General features: G+C 40.5%; 1 protein-coding gene across 3 annotated transcripts in view; it reads right to left on the bottom strand.

Annotated features, from left to right (window-relative positions):
- Positions 1–4,460: 4,460 nt before the first annotated feature.
- Positions 4,461–21,970, bottom strand: part of RNGTT (RNA guanylyltransferase and 5'-phosphatase) — a 601,184-nt gene continuing 583,674 nt past the window's right edge. For all 3 annotated transcript variants that reach the window (XM_073589590.1, XM_073589589.1, XM_073589588.1), the window contains 2 exons: positions 6,818–6,941; positions 4,461–5,160 (listed from right to left, as the gene is read on the bottom strand). In XM_073589590.1, the coding sequence (XP_073445691.1) occupies positions 4,997–5,160; positions 6,818–6,941 (288 nt within the window). In that variant the 3' untranslated portion in view covers positions 4,461–4,996. The remainder of the gene's footprint in view (positions 5,161–6,817; positions 6,942–21,970) is intronic.

Here is a 21,970-nt window from a genome sequence, read left to right as displayed (position 1 = left end):
ACCAAGACGCACCCAAGGGACAGTCAAGTCCTTTGCGGAATTCTTTCGTAACTTATATAATTTGAAAGACGACCCTTCAACTCCTATTGTAGACCCAGATTCTATCAATACCCTTTTATCAGATATTAATCTTCCAAAAATAACCTGGACAGTACTAAACTACATTAATAATCCCTTCTCAGAGAAAGAGATAGTTAGTACTATCAATAAACTAAAGACTCAAAAACTGCCTGGGCCAGATGGCTTTTCCAACGAATACTTCAAATCCTTCACAAAAATTTTAGCCCAGCACTTGGTCTCTGTCTTTGATTTAGCATCCTACCGTGGTTCATTCCCCAAAGAGATGTTGGAAGTGGTAACTGTCATGATTCCAAAGGCGGGGGGGGGGGGACACACACACTGAGAGGCTACAGAACTATGGGCCAATATCGCTTATTAATAGAAACATTAAAATCTACTCCAAAATACTCGCAGACCGTCTAAAAAACATCCTTCCTTATCTACTATCAGACGAGCAAATTGGATTCACATAAGGACGTCAAGCATCAGATGGGACCAGAAGGGTGATACATTTAATCAATATGGCTAACACTTCAAAATCCCAATTGGCTTTTCTGGCACTGGACCCCGAGAAAGCTTTTGACAGGTTAAACCGGTCATATTTGAAAGCGACTCTTGATAAACTTGGATTTGACCACAAATTCCTGTCCTCAGTCTCTGCACTTTACTCAGGCCCCAGTGCTAGAATTTATGCCAACAACTTCCTATCCGAGCCCATCCCCATCTCCAATGGAACAAGACAGGGGTGTCCCTTTGTCACCCGTTATTTTTTCTTGCTATCGAACCATTGGCCGAAAGAATTAGAATAAACAAAGACATTCATGGATTTAATTTACCTTCCTGTCATTTCAAAATAGGATTATTTGCTGACGATCTTTTCCTCACACTGCTTGACCTGCAAATTCTATTAAAGCCCTCTGTCTAGAATTGGAACTATTCTCCAAGGCTTCACATTTTAAAATTAATTCCCACAAATCCAAATTTTTGACTTTCAACATGAGTGACTCTGAGATTGAAAACTTAAGGAAACAAACAATATTTGAATGGGAAGGATAGGGGATAGTTTATTTGGGGATTATTATAGAAAATATGATTCAAGCTACCGTTAAGGACATTATCTAAGTTAGCCCTAAGACTGTTTCCCATGACATTTCATTTTTTGTGCAATCAGATCTCTCTATGTTTGGGAGAATATTGTCAGTCAAGTCTTTTATTTTACCCAAGATCCTATACGTTTTCAGTACCTTCCAGGTAACCCTTCCACCTCATTCTATTCAAAAGATCCAAAGTCTAATATATTGGTTTATATGGAAGAGTAGGAGGGCTAGGGTATCATCAGTCATACTTCACAGACACAAACGTAACGGGGGAGCAGGTTTGCCTTATGTGCACGCTTACTACTTGGCCTTGCTGGTTAAGCAGAGCTGGCACTGGTTAAGGGCCACCCTGCTTGGTTTCAACTAGAAGGGGAAATCAGCAAAATTGACTCTGCTCAGGAACTTTTTTTCAATTTCCTGTTCCAAAAACCACATAAGGAATCATCACATCCTATATTTCAATCCATAATTTATGCCTGGAGGGTGCTGGTCAAACCATATAAAAATGTTAATAAAATTGAGCAAGCCATGAAACTCCCTTTGCATTTACTAGCTTTAATATGCAACTTCTCCTTGCCTGAATCATAGGTCAAATTGGTCATTAAAAGGATTGGGAATATTCACAACGGGACCAAATTCCTTACCTTTAGCAAGATAAAATCTAAGCACAATTTACCTTCTTCTGAACTGATCTTTTTCACCATGTTAAAAGACAACATTCAGAAAATTTTGACCGGTAAAGCCTTAAACCTTGAAATTATTTCCTTACTGCTGTGCAACAAACAATAAAAACACTTGGAGCTTAAGTAATCTGTATTGTTACTTTATCAGTGACAATGTCAGCTCTAAAAATGTGTACATGAAGAGATGGGAGTCCGACCTTGGTGTGGACATACCGGCTGAGCAATGGGACCGCGCTATCAAGAACACATATGAGTCAAACATTTCAATGGTTCTTCATGAGTCTTATTTTAAATTAATGAGAAGATGGTACTTTACCCCTATCAGGTTGTCGCACATAAATCCGGAGCATTCTCCCTTATGTTGGAGAGACTGTGGGCAACAAGGTAATCTCTACCATTTATTCTGAGGATGTCCAAAAATAAAAAATCTCTGGTTTCAGGTTTCATGCCATATCAATTCCTTTTCTGAAAATGTTGTGATTACCCCCCAGAGGGGGCTTCTTTCCATTGATCTGGAACAATTTGACCCTTCGGTTAAATACATGATCACACATATCCTCCTAGTGGTCAAAAACACACTGGCATACTGGTAGAAAAAATCCGAACCACCTAGTTTCTCAAGATATTCTGGATAAAATTCACCAGCATAATGCACTGGAATGGAGATTCGCGATCAACAATAATAATGTTTACAAATATACTAACAAGTGGAAGATCTGGAACAGTAAATTTCGAAACATATAAACTCATGGTTACTGGTAATTACATGAGAATGGTTTAAAAATTGCCATTTATATCTCTTTCCTTGAAATTACGTATGACATTTATTTATATCTTCATTCAATTTGCAAACTACTACTGGATTGTTAGAGATTGTTATGAGGGTTCTCTAATTTCATTGATCCCTTCCTCTGTCCACTGTTAACCCTTCCTTTCCTCCCTTCCCATACTTCCCTAATACCGATTTTAACATAAAATCTAATAAAAATATTTAAAAAGGAAGATTGCAGCTTCAAGTCTCCTAAGGGGAATATTGAAGCAATTAAAAAGTAGAATTTTTTTTTTTAAATATAAAAGTTCAAATCATTCCCTTTTGTCCCATTCAAAAAAAAAAAAAAAAATACACATCTGGAATTGCTGCATTCAGAAATGTCTGATCTATCAAAATATAAAAATAATTACCGTAATCCGTTCGGTAAACGGCATAACGAGAAAAAAAAATAAATCAAAACTACAGAATTACGGTCTTTGGTCGCCGCAACATTGCAATAAAATGCCATAACAAGCGATCAAAAGATTGTATCCACACCAAAAAGTCCTCACCCAGCCCCAAATCCTGAAAAATGGAGACACTACACGCCTGGGGAATCATAAAGACAGGTCAGTTTTAGCATTTAGTGAACATGGTAAAAAAAAAAAAAAAAATTGTGGGATTGCACTTTTTTTTGCAATTTCACCGCATTTGCAAATTTTTTTCCCCATTTGCCAGTACATTATATGGTAAAAAAAAAAAAAAAAATCAATGGTGCTGTTCAAAAGTGCAACTCGTCCTGCAAAAATCAAGCCCTCACATGGCCATATTGATGGGAAAAATAAAAAAAGTTTTGGCTCTGGTAAGAAGGGGAGCAAAAAACACTCAAAATCCCAATGTCGTGAAGGGGTTAAAGGAGTTCTCCAAAAGAGGGAATAAAGTAGCTAATGCATGAAAATAATGTATAATCACCTTGCATATCTTTGTGAAGTCTCCAGAAGTGATGTGAGTTCATCAAATTAATCTGATCACTGTAGCCAATTACTGGTCTTATGGGTCATTGTGCTGACCATACTGAAATCGCAGCTTAAGGGCCTGTCACAATAAGCGATATTGCTAGCAATATCGCTATAACTTGTGATGTTATAGCGATATTGCTAGCGATATCGCTGTGTCTGATACTTACCTACAACCTGCTCCCCCGCTGCTTATCGCTGATCACACGAGCACGTCCAGGACTGTTTCTCGTCGTCAGCTTCCTGCGGCGCTTCCTGCTGTGACGACGAGCGACGCGTGGAGCCGGGCGGGAGGACGCAGGATCGCCTGGTGTGACAGGTAAGTAGCGACCCCCGACCCCAGCGATGTCGCTGGTGAGATCTGCCTGTGTGGCAGCTCACTAGCGACCACTTAGCGATGTACCAGCGATCCTGACCGCGTCATATCCCTGGTCGGGATCGCTGGTACATCGCTGAGTGTGACAGTACCTTAAGGCTACAGATCGGCTGCAGCGGTAACATGCATGTGGTCAAAATATCATCACTTGCAGACTGGCAAGAGCAGAAGAGCAGCATTGATAGAGGAATTAGTAGGTGAAAGTGGTTTCAAATAAATCTTGGACTACTCTATTTTACCTGGAATTCTGCAAGTTTTGTTCCCTGAAAGGCGTACTCCTCTCCCTCCTAAAGCAAGGTTTGTTGATTTTCTTGAAAAAGTTTCCCTGTCCAGTAGACTAATTTGTAGGAACTTATGGGAAGATGATCAATGTGAAAAAGTGACATTTAGATAGGCAGTGATAAATATTGTGGTGTTCTTAAAAACAGATTTAAGCATTTATCCCCTTTGTAAATAACAACATAAGCAAAAAAAGAACAAGTTTCACTTTTTATTTCAAAATTTGAAGCAAGGTTTAAAACAGGCAAAACCAGACAATGATGTTGTGTCCTATACAAAGAAAACAATATGTAAAGCGTTGTTTTGTTCAGACTGTGGAGATCTCAAGAAAAGTACATTAAATTAAATAAAAAAGGTCTTTAAGAAAATGAAGGACAAAAGCAACTTATATTTTCTTACACATGGACAAACTGGTAAGAAAACACAAAAGGTGTGTTCCTTGATCTGACGGTTCTTGCTTGTGCATCTTTCAAAAATAAAGTCTTTTCAAAGTCTGTAATGCAATGCTTTGGGTTTTCTGGACTTTCGTGTTAGATTCAAAGTTGATGCTTTTAGTCTTTGATGCACATTTTGGGAAGAAGCAATCTTTGTACATGTAAGAGTGTTGCAATGTCCATGTGCAAAAAGTTGCTTTGTGTGTGGAAAGGTCCTTATTGCAAGTATGTAACATGAACGGGTTCTTAGGATTTCCCCTGTCTGAGATGAAGTCTTTCTGCTTCCGAGAGAATTCTCCTTCAGTTTATCACTCGTGGGATTTTGGGAGGAGGTGGAGGCATAAGCTCAGCATCAGGATCCATTGGATTTCTTTGACTTTGCCCCTGATTTGCTCCTGTGCATCGATCGATGAATTCAAATAGTATTTCCTTTGTTACTGGATACTTAATGCTGTTACATACAGCTATAACGAAAAAAAGGGAAGGAAGATAAGGCACATTTATCAAGTACTGCACATACACAGAAGCATTTTAGCAAGGCTGGTGTCATAGTTGTAGGAAGCATAGGCAATGCAGTCACACAAATGCTAGGATGGGAGTATATGGAAATATGTGTACAATGAATACGGACCCTATAAATATTCCCAAGAAGAAAGAGTCATGCCAAAATAAGCATAAAAGATTATTCAAAAAAGGTGTAAGAGAAGAATATTTGACAAAAGGTGCCTCACTGAAAGGAAAATACTATATAATGTGCCTGGATGAACAAAGTTAATTTTTGGGACAAGCAATGTGGTCAGGAATACTGTATAAATAGGAGGGCTAAAATTCACTCAATAAGTAAGTCCCTAGATGACCCCTATAAAGTCTACCAAGTCCCAAAGTTAAAGGGAATCTGTCACCTCATTTTTGGCCTATAAGCTGCGGCCACCGCCATGAGGGGCTCATCTACAGCATTCTGTAATGCTGTAGATAAGCCCCCAATGTAACCTGAAAGATAAGAAAAACGAGTTATTATACTCATCGGGGGGCATGGTCTAGTGCGGTGGGTGTCGCAGTCCGTTCCGGCGCCTCCCATCTTCTAGCGATGACGTCCTCCTTCTTATGTCTACTGTGACTCCTGCGCAGGCGTACTGATTTGCCCTGTTGAGGGCAGAGTGAAGTACTGCAGTGCACAGGTGCGGGACCTCTTTGACCTTTCCCGGCGCCTGCCCACTGCAGTACTTTACTCTGCCCTCAACAGGGCAAATAAAGTACGTCTGCGCAGGAGCCGCTCTTTATAACCTCGCCTACAACAGTGACTGACAGCTTTCTGTACACTGTGCATAAGCAGAAAGCTGCCAATCAGAGGTGGGGTTATACAGAGCTCATGAATGTGAAGGACTACACAGCAGCAGGTTTACTAGTCCCTTTGTGATTATCTGATAAAACAGTGATCTCATCACAACTACTGCATCACAGTAAGTGATATATCTCCGAAATCAATTAATTTGATTGGTTGCTCCAGGAAAGTGCTTTATAAGACTAGTTTCACATTTGTGCTTTTGAGCGCAGCAACGGCCTGTGCACGGCCGCCGCTAAGCCCCGCCCCCTGCTGCGCCTCCGCTGGTAGCTCCGCCTACCGGCGCATGACGCTGCATGCGTCCCCTATCTTTATCACTGGGGGCGCAGGCCGTGCGCAGTATGTGTTTGGCGGCGCAAGCGTCCTTTTCACGGTGCGCCGAGCGCAACCAAACTGCAGCACGTTGCGTTTGGCGCTGGTCGGCGCACCGTGAAAAGGATGCATGCGCCGCCAAACGCATACTGCGCACGGCCTGCGCCCCCAGTGATAAAGATAGGGGACGCAGGACGCATGCAGTGTCATGCGCCGGTAGGCGGAGCTACCGGCGGAGGCGCGGCAGGGGGTGGGGCTTAGCGGCGGCCGTGCGCAGGCCGTCGCTGTGCTCAAAAGCGCAAATGTGAAACTAGCCTAAATCAGAATTAGAAATAAATCAGTATATAGAAAAGAGCCATCACTTAATGTGAAGATAATCATTGAAAATAAAAGTGGAATCTGGTAAAGTATGCAATGTAATGAAGATGAGGCTAGACACTGGTCAGTCTTTCATAAATTTTACTCACCCAAAGCAGTCTCATAGGCGTTTGGAAAGCTTTTATCAACTCTTTGCCGCATGAAGACCCAGGAATTGTTCTCAAACTTGCACTCTATGATTTTATTGTCATATTGTTTTAAGTCTCTTGTCACCTGTTCAGAAATTATGAGAAAGAATATACTTATAATTGGAAATTCGCCATTACAATTTAATCTTCTCTGCAGCTTCTAAGCCGTCAAAGGCAAAAAGAAATAAAAACACAACGTAGTTGCATTGGAAAATCAGCTTTAAACCTTGAAAGCAGAAAAGAAACCGAGCACGTAAAAGCTCAGCACTTAATAGGTCTATGGCTGCACGCCTGGTGGCCATTATTTTAAACGGACGTGATTTAGGGTTTGAAGAAAGGAACCAGATTATATTTTACATATTCTGTCTACGCTTAACTGGTTTACAACAATCTATGGTTTGCTAAACAGGATAAAAAGGCAGAACTCCGCTTCTACATTATTGTCTAAAAATAGGAAGATTGGACAGTTGTGGCACTTGACCATAGCAATTAATCTGTATTATTAGACATCTATATATACTTCAATGTGCAGTCATTAGCAAACTGGGAGAGCTCATTCTCTGCAGAAAAAGCTAGAATCAGTCTATGCAGCGAACCATATAAATCTTCCAGTTACAAATTAGCTGATCATAGGTCTTAACACAAGCATGTTACACCATACACCCCCAAGAGGAAAACTACACCGATCAGGTATCTGGGGGTCGCTACTTACCTGTCACACTAGGCGATCCTGCGACCTCCCGCCCGGCTCCACGCTTGTCGCTCGTCTCTCCACAGGAAGTACCGCAGGAAGCTGACGACGAGAAGTGGTCCTGAACGTTCTCGCGCGATCAGCGATAACCAGCGGGGGAGCGGGTCGTAGGTGAGTATCAGACACAGCGATGTCACTAGCTATATCGCTATAATGTCACAAGTTATAGCGATATTGCTAGCGATATCGCTTAGTGTGACAGTACCTATAGAGTGAGTGCGGACTTGAAGCCTATGTGTCTGCAGACTTGTGAATCCTCACAGCATGCACACTGCACGCTATGAGGATTCTCCAATGCTGGGAGTGGGCGCTCATGTGACTGCAAGCATACAATTTATATACCAACAGCAGAATTCTGACTAGACATGTCCGGCGGCTTCGCTTAATACTTTTACATTGAGCAAGGCCTTGTGTCACCATTTCTCCGCTAGGTTAATGATTGCTATGCTGTTCTATGGAAACTGTCTTGCTAAGCTGCCAATGTCAGGATTGACAGCTTGGCTGCCCAATACTGGGATGTGTTTGCTGGGCTGTTGGTGCCTTGATTGACAGCTCTGTTCAATCTGTGACTGGGACGTGCAGGACTTTCTGCAGGTGTTCAGTTTCTGGTGATCACCCAGCTACTTAACTGAGCTGTCTGCCCCTGATTCCTGCCAGATGAAGTTTGTGCCTCTTGGTGAGTGTTAGCCTGATTCTGTTGGTCTGAGTTCTGATCTTCTGCATTCTGACCCTTTGGACCGTATTCTAACAATTCATTTGTCTGGACCTTCGCCTTTTGATCCGCTATCTCTCGTTATTGACCATGGACTGTGACCTGACTTACGCCTTCATCTTTTCCCTTGGTAATCTATGTACTCTATTGGTATTGACCCCGAAACGTCTGACTCTTCTGCCTCATGGCTTGTCCGTGAATAGTGGTGACTAGTGTCACACCTTGCATGTCTAGTCTGCACATGAATGCAAATCATACACTTGTGGATGCGCCCACCACTCCCTATACCGGCATCAGAGAATCCTCACAGTGCATTAGATAAGAGGATTCACAAATGACTGCAGACTTGTAGCTTAAGGCCTGAAACCCCTTTCAACTACTAGTTCTAAAAGTGAATACAATAAAGAAAATATTGACATTGTACGGAGTAAGTAAAGATTTTCTTTTAGAAAATAAGCCAAGTATTGTGAGCCGAAATATTCGGAGTTACTAAAGCCCTGTTCACATAAACCTTGGATATTCAATTCAGGGGAACCAGTTAATATTGTCTGCTGAACATTTCGCTCAAACATTTGCAATTGTATACCTACAGATGCACTTAATATACAATCGAATGCATCTGTAACTGACTCCCATAAACTTTGTGCAGCTGGATTGACAGTGTAGAATAGACTACACTTAGCTACAGGTGAGCACTTGCCTACAAAATGAGTAAACATTGACCAAAAGGACACTTCTTGAAATTTCCAAATACATTCAGCTAATGAAAGTCTATGGGGCCCCATTAGTCAGACATTGTAGAGATTCTGAGCATACACGCTGAATCTGTAGGCAAAATGCTAAGTGAACCAAGCCTAATAGAGAAATTAATGATTAATACAAAAGGGCCACAATGGATAACTCCAGCTGGAAAGTAGATTTTTAAATGAGTAAACTGTTAAAGCCAGCCACACACAGCATAAAAAATAAAAAATGTAATGGATTTAATATATTTTCTCATTGTACTGTTAAAAGTTCCATCTCAGCATGTGAGACCCACTTATGAACAATTAAGCTTATCGGGCCTTACAGGCTTCATTTGATTATGACGTGGCCAAGCTAATTAGGAACACAATGGATCCACTAAAATACTTATTATTAATTAGGCTGTGTGATCTTTTTCTTTCAAATGGTAAGAAATGCAGACTGTTCCTTCCATAGAGAAAGATGCAGTCAGCACAAGATGAGGAGGCTTCCAGCTATGGCCGGGAGAAAAACGATCTACGAGAGTTCATGACCAGGGAAAATCCCTACAGAATTTGTACACTGTGCGGTTATTTATTTACTACATCGTATACATAGCTGTCATGTCATACCATATTACACATTATAAAATCTTCCATACTCCAGGGGAATTTCTTGCTAACCCCAGATGTACTATACCAGAGCCAATTTCCTTAAAAGCAAAGCGTTTGCCATAGGAACAGTTCAATTACTATTTCAATGCTGCTAAATTTCCTGTTAAACACCCTCTCAGGAAAATTTCACTCACAAGACAATTATATTTTTGTACTTTGGAATAAAATGTAGTGTACAAGAACCTGTGTACAAAGGGTGTCCTTCAACACGTCAAACAATATTTCTTGCTCTATATCCTTTCTCTGAATTTCTGAAATAAAATAGCGAGTACATTCTCTACATAGCACTCCACAGAAGCTGGCACTGCAAAGCAATGGATAATAAATAGACGCCTTATCATATGCACGGAATACAATAGCAGAACGTATGGTACAGTAATTCTTCATTTTTACGATTCCAGCACCTTGCCTAAAACTTGTGCCGTGAATGACCCTACTATGAAACATGCAAATAGTGCAAACAATGGACTGAAGCCTACAATAGATGGTGGCAGGTCACGAATCAGATTTGGACCATGCCGTGGAAACATAATAGCATTATATGGAGCACATTACATATAAATGCTGCTGTCAGAGATTGACAGGGGTGTTTAAATGGTTAACAGCAACAATCGGATCATAGATCTGGCCGCCTCTGATACAAGCTCTAGATATCATAATATTAATTCAATATGTGTATTACTTAACAGCTAAATAAATAAAATTTAAAGAGAATCTGTCAGCAGGCTTTTTTTACATAATCTGAGAGCAGCATGAGTTAGGGACAGACAGTCTGATTCGAGCAATGTATCTCACTTACTGGACTGCTTGGTTTAATTTTGATATATTCCCCCGTGTTCATTGCCATAGTAGTGGTCAGAATGCTTAGCTGTGTGCAGTATCAGCAAGCTGCCAATGGCAGTCATGGACAGGTGTGGGCAATCCCTTCGTTATGTCATTCTCAATTAATCAGATAAAAGGCCTGGAGTTGATTTGAGGTGTGGTGCTTGCATTTGGAAGGTACAGCAAAAAAAGGTAAATGTAGGCATGAAATGCAACAATTTGTAGCCCACAGATAGATCTTCCGTGGGCGCCCAGGTCTTTTTGCATTGATGAGTTCACCAGTGCTTTTTCTTTCTTTCTCAGGATGTACCAAACTGTAGATTTTGCCACGCCTATTGTTGTAGCAATTTCTCGGATGGATTTTTCTGTTTTTGCAGCTTAAGGATGGCTTGTTTCAGCTGCATGGAGAGCTCCTTTGACCACGTTTCCTTCACAGCAAAACCTTCCAAATGCAAGCACCACACCTCAAATCAACTCCAGGCCTTTTATCTGCTTAATTGAGAATGACATAACGAAGGGATTGCCCACACCTCTCCATGAAATAGCCTTGGAGTCAATTGTCCAATTACTTTTGGTCCCTTTAAAAACAGGGTGGCACATGTTAAGGAGCTGAAACTCCTAAACCCTTCATCCAATTTTAATGTGGATACCCTCAAATGAAAGCTGAAAGTCTGAACGCAAACTGCATCTGAATTGTTTTGTTTAAAATTCATTGTGGTAATGTCTAGAACCAAAATTAGAAAAATGTTGTCTGTCCAAATATATATGGAACTAACTGTAGGTTTTCAACAGGAAGAGTAGAAAAAGCAGCTTCCAGATACTACTGGCAATAGCTCATCTCCCCTGGAAACAAGACTCCCATATGCATCAGATGATTAGCCGGTCCCAAAAAAAATTAGTAGGTTTGGCTGACCATAATCTAACTTGTATGGGGGCCCTGTAGCATTAGGCAAGAGTATTTTTATGTCTTATTTATATCAGGTTTTTGGTTTTGCTTTTCTTTAATAAGGTTCATAAAAATTATTTTGCTGGAAATGAAATAAAAGACAATCTGTCAGTAGGATCATTCCTCCAATATGAGCATGTAGGTCACAGGAAGTTGAATAAAATGCTATCTTGATATCTGCGATCCAATGTCTTATTCTAGAGATATTCATGCTTTTCTTATATGTAAATGTTCCAGGCTATGAGCTGGACACACTACATAAGAATCTACCTCCAGAGATGACCTTAAATAAAAAGTGGCCGTTACTGGTGTGAGACATGTAACTAACATAGAACAGAATGGACATTTGTCTCATAACACACACGTTAGCAGCCGCAGCACTCATAGCTCTGCTGTACTGTAATAGTATTGTATTTTTGTTTGTGTCTGAGATGGAAGCTGAACCTGCAGATGTGTCAGTTATAACCACACACAGCTCTGCAGTGAGATCAGGAGAGCAGAGAGTGGCCATTACACATCACACTGGTAACCATTACACATCACACTCGTAAAATCCACTTGCATTTACAATAATCTTTGGAGGCAGATTCTTACACAGATCAGTGTCGGGCCCATAGCCTGGAACAGCTCATTAACATAAGAAAAACGGGGATTTCTCTGGAATAAAACATCGGATCACAGATATAAAGGTGTCATTTTATTCAGCTTCCTATGATCTACATGGCCATATAGACAGCTTAGAAGCATTAATCCTACTGACAGATGTCCTGTAAAGTCCAAAGAAACATTTTTGAAAATTGACATGCAATGCATTTAATTTAGTTTTGTTGTTTTTGGGCAGCTATCAATTTTTTGAAATAGGACAGGCTCTGTGTCTTTACATGGGAAGTTTTCTTTGTTGTCTTTCTACATAAATTACAGGAAAGATGTATATCTTTGTACCGTGTTAGCCAGTAGATAGAAAAATATTCTGAATTGAGAGTCCTCCGTGGTTGATACCTTTTAATGGCTAACTGAAAAGATGGTAACACATTGCAAGCTTTCGAGACTACTCAGGTCTCTTCATCAGGCATAGACTAATACAAAATCTGAAGAGTCACATATTTATGCACAATACGGCACAGAAAAAATGCAATAGATGAGACAAGTGACGTGAAGCAGAAATGATTATGGGAGAGGGAGAAACATAAATATTGGACCAGTTTATAGATAAGGAGTCCGGATGTTTTATTGTCTATCTACAGGAGACTGGCACAGCTATGGGAAGTAAAATGGCTCCACGGTATGCAAATCTTTTCATGGGCAAGCTTGAAAACGACTTTTTGTCCTCATGCCCCATCAGGCCCCTGGCCTACTACCGCTTCATTGATGATATTTTAATAATCTGGACGGAGTCTGAGCAACAGCTAAAGACGTTCCACGAACAGATTAATCAATTTCATCCCACCATCAATTTAACACTCAACTACTCTAGCACTGAGATTAACTTTTTGGACACCATCATTAAGCTGAAGAACAATGAAATAGAGACATCCCTGTATCAGAAGCCAATCGACCATCCAACATACCTTAAATGTGACAGTTTCCATCCAAAACACATAAAGAACTCTATTATCTATAGCCAAGCCATCAGATACAATCGTATATGTTCCAACCCTATGCAGAGAGACAAACACCTTGGTCACCTCAAAAAGACCTTTTTGAATCAGGGCTACCATCCGAGAACAATTGAAAACCAAATTACAAGAGCCACCAGAATGTCAAAGAATCACCTGCTACATTACAAAAGAAGAAAATAACCGAGTGCCTCTAGTAGTCACCTACAACCCAAATCTGGAAGTGCTAAGGGGAGCTGCACGGAAATTACAACCTTTACTACAAAAAGATGCAGTATTACAATCCATTTTTCCAGACCCCCCACTACTGTGCTTTAGGCAGCCCCCAAATCTAAGAAGCATCATTGTCAGAAGCTCCCTGTCCTCTCCAACAGCTGCAGGAACCTTTCCTTGCAACCAGAAAAAAACAGAAAAAATGTCCCCAATTCACATCAGGACTACAAGATCCCAGATACTTTCAGCTGCATTACATCTAATATGGTGTACTTAATTATTTGTACTAAATGTCCAACTGGGGGTCTGTATGTGGGGGACACAGGGCAAAAGCTTAGAACAAGGATGAATGCTCATCGTCACACAATAAGAGAAAAAAGAATGGATCTACCTGTGGCAAAACATTTTTGTATGATGGACCACAACACCATGGATATGAAATTACTGGTATTGAAAGGTAACTTCACATCTCAGAGAGAGAGAAGAGTCTGTGAGTATAAATTTATGACGACCTTTGACACTCTCAATGCTGGAATGAATGTGTCGCATGGATTTATGTCTTTTTACATCAATTAAGGAATTTGCTCCTAAGACCCTGTGGGGGCATCACAACACATTAGGAAACCCCAATCAGAGGACAATAAAACATCTGGACTCCTTATCTATAAAGTGGTCCAATATTTATGTTTCTCCCTCTCCCATAATCATTTCTGCTTCACGTCACTTGTCTCATCTATTGCATTTTTTCTGTGCTGTATTGTGCATAAATATGTGACTCTTCAGATTTTGTATTAGTCTATGCCTGATGAAGATACCTGAGTAGTCTCGAAAGCTTGCAATGTGTTACCATCTTTTCAGTTAGCCATTAAAAGGTATCAACCACTGAGGACTCTCAATTCTGAATATTTTACATAAATTACAGTGCTTTTCACAGCGGTTTCAAAACATATCAAAAATAAGTCATAGAATCATAGAATCGTAGAGTTGGAAGGGACCTCCTGGGCCATCTGGTCCAACCCCCTGCTCAAAGCAGGATTCGCTAAATCATCCCAGTTAGATGTCTGTCCAGCCTCTGTTTGAAGACTTCCATTGAAGGAGAACTCACCACTTCTTGTGGCAGCCTGTTCCACTCATTGATCACTCTGTCAAAAAGTTTTTTCTAATATCTAATCTGTGTCTCCTCCCATTCAGCTTCATCCCATTGCTTCTAGTCTTTCCTTGTGCAAATGAGAATAAAGTTGATCCTTCTACAATGTGACAGCCCTTTAGATATTTGTAGACAGCTATTAAGTCTCCTCTCAGTCTTCTCTTTTGCAAACTAAACATTCCCAAATCCTGCAACCTTTCCTCATAAGACAGGGTTTGCAGACCGGTCACCATTCTGGTCGCTCTTTTCTGAACTTGCTCCAGTTTGTTGATGTCTTTTTTAAAATGTGGTGCCCAAAATTGGACACAATATTCCAGATGAGGTCTGACCAAAGAGGAGTAGAGGGAAATAATTACTTCACGTGATCTAGACTGTATGCTTCTGTTAATACATCCTAGAATTGCATTTGCCTTTTTTGCTGCTGCATCACACTGTTGACTCATATTCAGTCTGTGATCTATTAGTATACCCAAGTCTTTTTCACATGTGCTGTCACTTAGCCCTATTCCTCCCATTCTATATATGCTTTTTTCATTTTTATTGCCCAGATGTAGTACTTTGCATTTCTCCCTGTTAAAAACCATTCTGTTAGTTGCTGCCCACTTCTCCAGTTTATTTAAATCTTTTTGAATCCTCTCTCTCTCTTCTCTAGTATTAGCTATCCCTCCTAGCTTTGTGTCATCAGCAAATTTTATCAGTTTACCCTCAATTCCTTCATCTAAATCGTTGATAAAGATGTTGAACAATACAGGGCCCAGGACAGAGCCCTGTGGTACCCCACTTGAGACATTCTTCCAACTGGATGTGCAGCCATTTACGACCACTCTTTGGGTCCGATCACTAAGCCAGTTATGAATCCACCTAACAGTTGCCTTGTCCATTCCATACTTAGTCATTTTTTCAATAAGGATTGTATGTGAGACTTTGTCAAATGCTTTGCTGAAGTCAAGATATACTATATCTACAGCATTTCCTTGATCCACCCAATCAGTAATACCGTCATAGAAGGAAATTAAATTAGTCTGACATGACTTATTAGTTACAAACCCATGCTGACTCTGTTTAATCACTTCATTCTTATCCAGGTATTGACATACATGTTGTTTAATAATTTGTTCAAAGATCTTTCCTGGTATAGAAGTCAGACTCACCGGCCTATAGTTGCCTGGGTCCACCTTCTTCCCCTTTTTGAAGATAGGAACAACATTTGCTCTTCTCCAGTCTTCTGGCACTTCTCCTGTTCTCCAAGAATTTTCAAAGATTATGGAGAGGGGTTCAAAAATTTCTTCTGCTATCTCCTTCAGTACTCTGGGGTGTAATTCATCTGGACCTGGAGACTTGAATTCATTTAGGTTAGCTAAGTGTTTCCTCACTATCTTTCTGTTTATAGATATCCTGGATTCTTCTATTCCCTTAATAGGACAGTGAATAACAGTTGATGTTACATTTCCTTTCTGAGAGAAAACAGATGCAAAATAGGAATTTAAAAGTTCAGCCTTCTCAACATCCTGTCTTACCATTTCATCATTTTCATCCTGTAAAAATCCTATAGCATCTTTGACTTTTCTTTTACTTTTGACATATCCCCAAAATCCTTTATTATTGCTTTTGACATCTCTTGCAAGCCTCAATTCATTTTCAGCTTTAGCTATTCTGATTTGTGCCCTGCAGGTTCTGCAGACAGCATTATATTCTTCTTTAGATATGCCTTCCTCTTTCCATTTTATAAACATTTTTTTCTTCCTTTTTAGCATGTGCTTAAGTTCTGTGTTCATCCATCCTGGTTTCCTTAAATGCTTCCTATTCTTCCCTCTTTTCGGAATTGTTAACAACTGTGCTTTGAGAATTTCATTTTTCAAGATTTCCCATCCTTCCTGGACATTTTTGTCTTTAAGGATATCCAGCCATTGGATCCCTCCAATTCTCTTTCTGAATCCCTTAAAATCTGCCTTTCTGAAATCTAACCTTGACGTCTGAGTCTTCACAGGTCTTCCGACTCTAGTTATCCAAAATTCTAAAATAGCATGGTCGCTACCTCCTAGGGTCCCAGCCACTTTTACCTCCTCAACCATTTCCTCCCTGTTTATAAGGATTAGATCCAAGGTAGCAGTTCCCCTTGTTTTCTCCTTTACCTTTTGGAAGATAAAGTTGTCAGCAAGAGAGGATAAGAATTTCCTTGACCTGTTAGTTTTGCCTGAGAGAGATTCCCAACAAATGTCTGGATAGTTGAAATCTCCCATGACAACTATGTCATATTTTTTGGAGAACTTGGCCATTTGATGCATAAAGAGTTCATCCATATCTTCATGTATAAAGTGTATAAAGCTAGTCTGGACTGATTGGCAAATCTTCAAATGAAAAGTATGGACACATGCACATACATTGGCTTTTAACCGGGAAAGTTCTCACGGCGCACGCACTGATGTCCAGGAGGTGAAAGGAGTTCATTGGCTCTGAACTCCAATGACCTTTCTGATGTCACCGCGACTGTGAAAACTTTCTCATGCTCGCAAGCACACGTAGCTTCTTGTCTCTGCAGCCTGGCATGCTGAACACTCATATCATGCCAGCGTGCCAAGTAGATGTAGCAGTGCTAGAGTTGTCTATGGACAAATGAATTATCTTCTCGTCGAAGAGGAGAGGAATATATGGTAGTCTATTTTATTTCTTTTTCAACTCTTTTACAGGTGACATGAACTTCAATGGATTGGGCGTAAAGGTCAGTATGCGATTTTCTTTTAACTCAATAAAAAGAAGTCTGTCATTATTTCAAATAAAGTACTTTATTCTGTTTGACTATGGGGTTAGTAATGGAGATGTCTTATAGACTTCTCTCCATTACTAAGCCCTGGGCTTGATATCACTTGAAAATACAAAGGTGACATCAACCAAAACCCTATCACGCTACTTGCCAAAGCCACAAGGCAAGTGGAAAAGCAAGGCTAAGTGCGAGATTTGACACATCTTATGGATGCGCCATTTCTGGGGCGGCTGAGAGCTGATGTTTTTAGTCTGGGATGGGGCCAATATCCATGGCCCCTTCCTAGCCTATTAATATCAGCCCACAGATGTCTGCCTAGCCTTTGCTGGCAGTTAATTATACAGGGGATCCCACGTCATTGTTTATTCAGAGTTCCCCATTTTAAGAACCAGTAAAAGGCTATATACAGCTGTGAGCTACATGTGTATCACCCCCTTTCCAGACTATAAACATCATCCCACAGTTTTCCGCTCTCCCTCTGCTGGTTAATGTCAGGGGATCCCACACCATTTTTTTCAGAAAATGAATCACACTGACGCCGCATGGACACGTGGCGCATCCGGCAAAAAGTGACAGTGCGGCGTCTGGAAAAAACGTTACATGTAACGTTTTTTGTCTGCGGCGCATCATCCGGCTTTTTGTATAATGGAAGCCTACGGGCGCTGGATCCGGCGTCATCCGGTTTTTCTGTCTGAGCATGCTCTACAAAGTATCAACTCATCAAAAAAGTTGGCAACCAACCCCCACATAGGAAAGGTATAAAAACCTGATTTCCTCGCAACTTCAGATATAAAGTGGAAAACACCCCACGTGTCATCCTCTGTGCCGTTATAGAGTGAATCCAAAACCGACGTCGGCAAAGACGCATGACACGCTGTCTTTCTCGCTCCTTCTCCATGACTATCATTGCCAAACGATTGGCCTCAAAAGTAAAATCCACGATGTTTGCAGTAACAGCTTCCATTTTTCCTCTTGCTCGACAACAATCTATCAACCATGGGGTGTAAAACCAATGTATATATAGGTTTCCTGTAGTTTTCCAGTAGCCAATAACGTTTTTGGGGCATTTTTAAAAACCGGATCCGGCAAAAAACAGACGACACATGACAAACTGGATGAAAACAAATGCGCCGGATCTGGCTTTTTGCCGGATCCGGCGATGCGTATGTTGTGGCTGTGTCACAGCACATGCATGGAGAGCCCAACAAACAGGCCCTCCATGCATGTGTTGTGACTGTGACACAGCCGCAACACATGTAGCTGCGGTGCTGATCAGCTGCCGTGATCCAGGAAGCCGGGTTCCCTCTGCAGCTTATTCGGCAAGCGCTAAAGCTTGCCAAATAAGAGGGAACCCGAACAAATTTGCTCAACTCTATTTAGGAGCAATAAGGTAATATGGTGATTATCAATGCTTTTTCCAGAATGATGCCGCACCATGTCGCAAGGCAAAAATGATCAGATCTCAATCACACTGAGAACCTGTGGTCAATTTTCAAAGAGCAGGTGAACAAACAAAAACTTTGATCAAAAATATTTTTTTAATCAAGTTTGCGTGTTACATGCATGTAAAATAAATGGCAATTATTTTTTTCTTATCACAATCTTTATTTAAAAAAAAAAAAAAGTCTTTCAATATTAATGCTGGCCTCTGGGATTTTTTCAGACTCTTTATTCCAGCAATATTCCTTATCAGAAGCAGGATTGCAATGATAGACAATACCTTCTACATAGCTGATAACACTGAATCCCACATTACAAATAAAGGAGGTCACTGCTCCCCCTTCCTTAACAATGATGTTTGCAAAGGCTCATCAGATGCTTAACCTCTTATTGACCAAGCTAATTTTGCCCTTAACCCCTTTCCCTTCTTAGATGTATAGTAACATCTAAGGTGGGCTCCGGCAATGAGCTCGCAACTTTTCCGGCACACAACAGCTGATTTGAACAGCTGACACATGTCCCTAACAGCCGTGGATGGAATCGCGTTCCACCCGCAGCTGTTAACATGTTAAATGCCGCTGTCAATCTCTGATGGGTCAGAATCTGATGACAGTGGCTAATGTTTTCTGTTCATGTTCTTTGAAATAGGAAGTTAGAGTCTAATGAAGCCCTAGTGGTCAGTGTGAAAATTGCTACATATCTATTTTTTTCTTGTTAATACAGATTGTAACAATGGGGAGAACACTGCCAAAAATACTTTTAACATAAAACCATGATTTTAAAAAATTGGTCATTTTCTGATAAGAGATCTTTAAAGGAAAGCTGTGTGATGCAATGATTAAAACAAGTCTAATTGAGGAATAACCTTGCAACTTAAAAAGACCAACAACTTTTATTGTCTCAGCGTCAAATAGTAGAGGTCATCCTCGGAGGTCTTTGGAGCCCATGTCTTGATAGGTCTGAGCTGTGGTTGTTGGATGAGTAGGACCAAGACAATACTAAGGCTGGAGTCTCACACAGCGACTCACCAGCGATCCTGACAATGATATCAATGTGTTAGGATCGCTGGTGAATCGCTATGTGATCGCTGGTGAGCTGTTAAACAGACAGCTTCACCAGCGATCAGCACAGTGACGCCCAGCGCCCCGGCGTCGCTGTGCACGTTAGTTACCAGCGTGCTGATGCAGGAAGCTGGTAACTAACGTACACATCGGGTATCTAAGGGACGTACACTAGTTACCAGCAGATCGCTGGTCTCCCGCCTGTCACACGCAGTGAAGCGTGGTGGCCAGCGGGAGACCAGCGACCAAAAAAAAGTCCTGGCCTTTCCTGCAGCGATCAGTGATATCGGCAGGGGGGCCGGTCGCTGATCGCTGTCACACACAGCAATCTCGCTGGTGAGATCGCTGTAGTGTCACAAAAATTGTGCCTCAGCAGCGATCTCACAAGCGAGATCGCTATGTGTGATGGGGCATTAAAAAAGTGGCCAGTTGGTATTTACCTAATGACTACCATCTTTAAATAAAGATAAATGACAATTGTCTCTGCAGAAGTGTCTCCTGTAAAATAGTGTAGAGCACCTTGTACTTCTGGTGTGACAGTGGAAAGCCTGTGGATAATTACAAAACAATAAGGAGTAAAAGAATGATGCTGGTGTTCATCTGATGGCATCAGGACAATGACCAAGACAGGAATTTCTTAATATTTACACAGAAAATACAAGATATAAAAAAATCACTTATTAGATCTAAAAATCAACTCTGAACTTTCTTTTTACATATGTAGTTTACAGATGTATAAAATATATTTATTTTTTGTTTGATGCATACATCCAGTATATAAACACTAGTGTGTATATCCCTGAAGCATACATTCACAGTAAAAAAACAACAAAAAATTTATTTAACTTTTAGCGGCATTTAGGAAAAATCTTTCCTTTGCTTTCAAGAAAAATAAGAAGGCATTTGTGTAATTGCACAGTAAACACTAAATATTACAGCTATTTAACCACTTAATGATGTAGAAAGCAAACATTATACTTCCTTATGCGGTTATTTACCTTTTTTATTGTGCTCCCTAAGTTCTTTTGACTTTTGCCAGTTTGGGAATTAAAAAAGGATCAAAATTGAGCTTAGTGATGCTTCTCTATTTCTCAACTGACTCTAAAATCTGTCTCCCGTAACAAAGGCAGGTGTTTGGTACCGAGCCTAGAGAACACAAAGGTCTGCTCCACTTCAGCTGGTGGGCATTGGACACATGAATCTTCCAACTTGCCCAAAACGAAACGTGGTCAGGATCACCCAACCCAGTCATACGCTGCGCTGGTAGTAATAAAGTGTATATTCAGATATGAAGAAGAATGTATTCGGGATCTGCATAAACACAATGCACAGTCCTATTATTGGTATTCTGCGCAGGGGAATGAGTACTTTGCCCTTGTTTAACCAGTGTAACTACACATAAATGTATTAATTTGCACATTTTAAAGATACTGCACCGAAATCGGGTTTCGTATAATGCCGATACCATAAGAAGAAATATTATAAAACAATGGAGCTATTATAAGAGAGTCTGGGGCAGAGGGTATTCATATCTTAAGAATATGCATTTCATCATTAACCACACTTTTATGATGCTACTCTATCCTTGTCAAACTGCACTCATTAGTTCATAGATTCAATTAAGTATCAAATGACTACTGGGCAACACCAGTCAGGAATATTAATAGACGTGAACTGCACTTAAACCTTACATCCCTTGTTATCATTTCCATCTATACTTTTTACCTTTGACTTCTGACCCCTCTATGGCAGAAGTTGCCTCAGATCAAATAGTATTTTAGCCTTGACAGCACTTATGTTTCTCAATAAATGCTGTGAACATAATTTGTAATTTTAAGTCATTCCAGTCTTGGCATGGATTGCTTTTAAGGCTCTTTATGAATCCCAATGTTGTCTTTTGATAAGAAATTTAATTGCATGCACGCCATCTGTCTGTATTGTAATCTCCGATACAGGATATCAGCAGACTGACCTAATTGCAAACCCCTTTACCAAACTACATGCTACACCCCGACCCTGGAAAGAATCTCGGGTGAACAAAGTCTTTTCTGCAGTGTACACTGGAATATATGTGAGCACAGAGCTCATTTGAGTTGGGATATCTAACAATATTGAAACTTTTATTTTTGCGCACATTAAGTGCCGATGCCTAATCCTACCCAACTGAAAGGAAAAATTGTATTGTGAAATAAACATATTAAAAAAGGTTGGCCACTATTTTTTTTATTGGTGGCCTATCCTCAGGATA

The sequence above is a fragment of the Dendrobates tinctorius genome, unplaced genomic scaffold (genome assembly GCF_039654945.1).
Source record: "Dendrobates tinctorius isolate UK_male_01 unplaced genomic scaffold, ASM3965494v1 ptg000111l, whole genome shotgun sequence".
Taxonomy (NCBI): domain Eukaryota; kingdom Metazoa; phylum Chordata; class Amphibia; order Anura; family Dendrobatidae; genus Dendrobates; species Dendrobates tinctorius.
The sequence above is the reverse complement of the archived record's forward strand: the minus strand, read 5'-3'. Positions and strand labels throughout refer to the sequence as shown.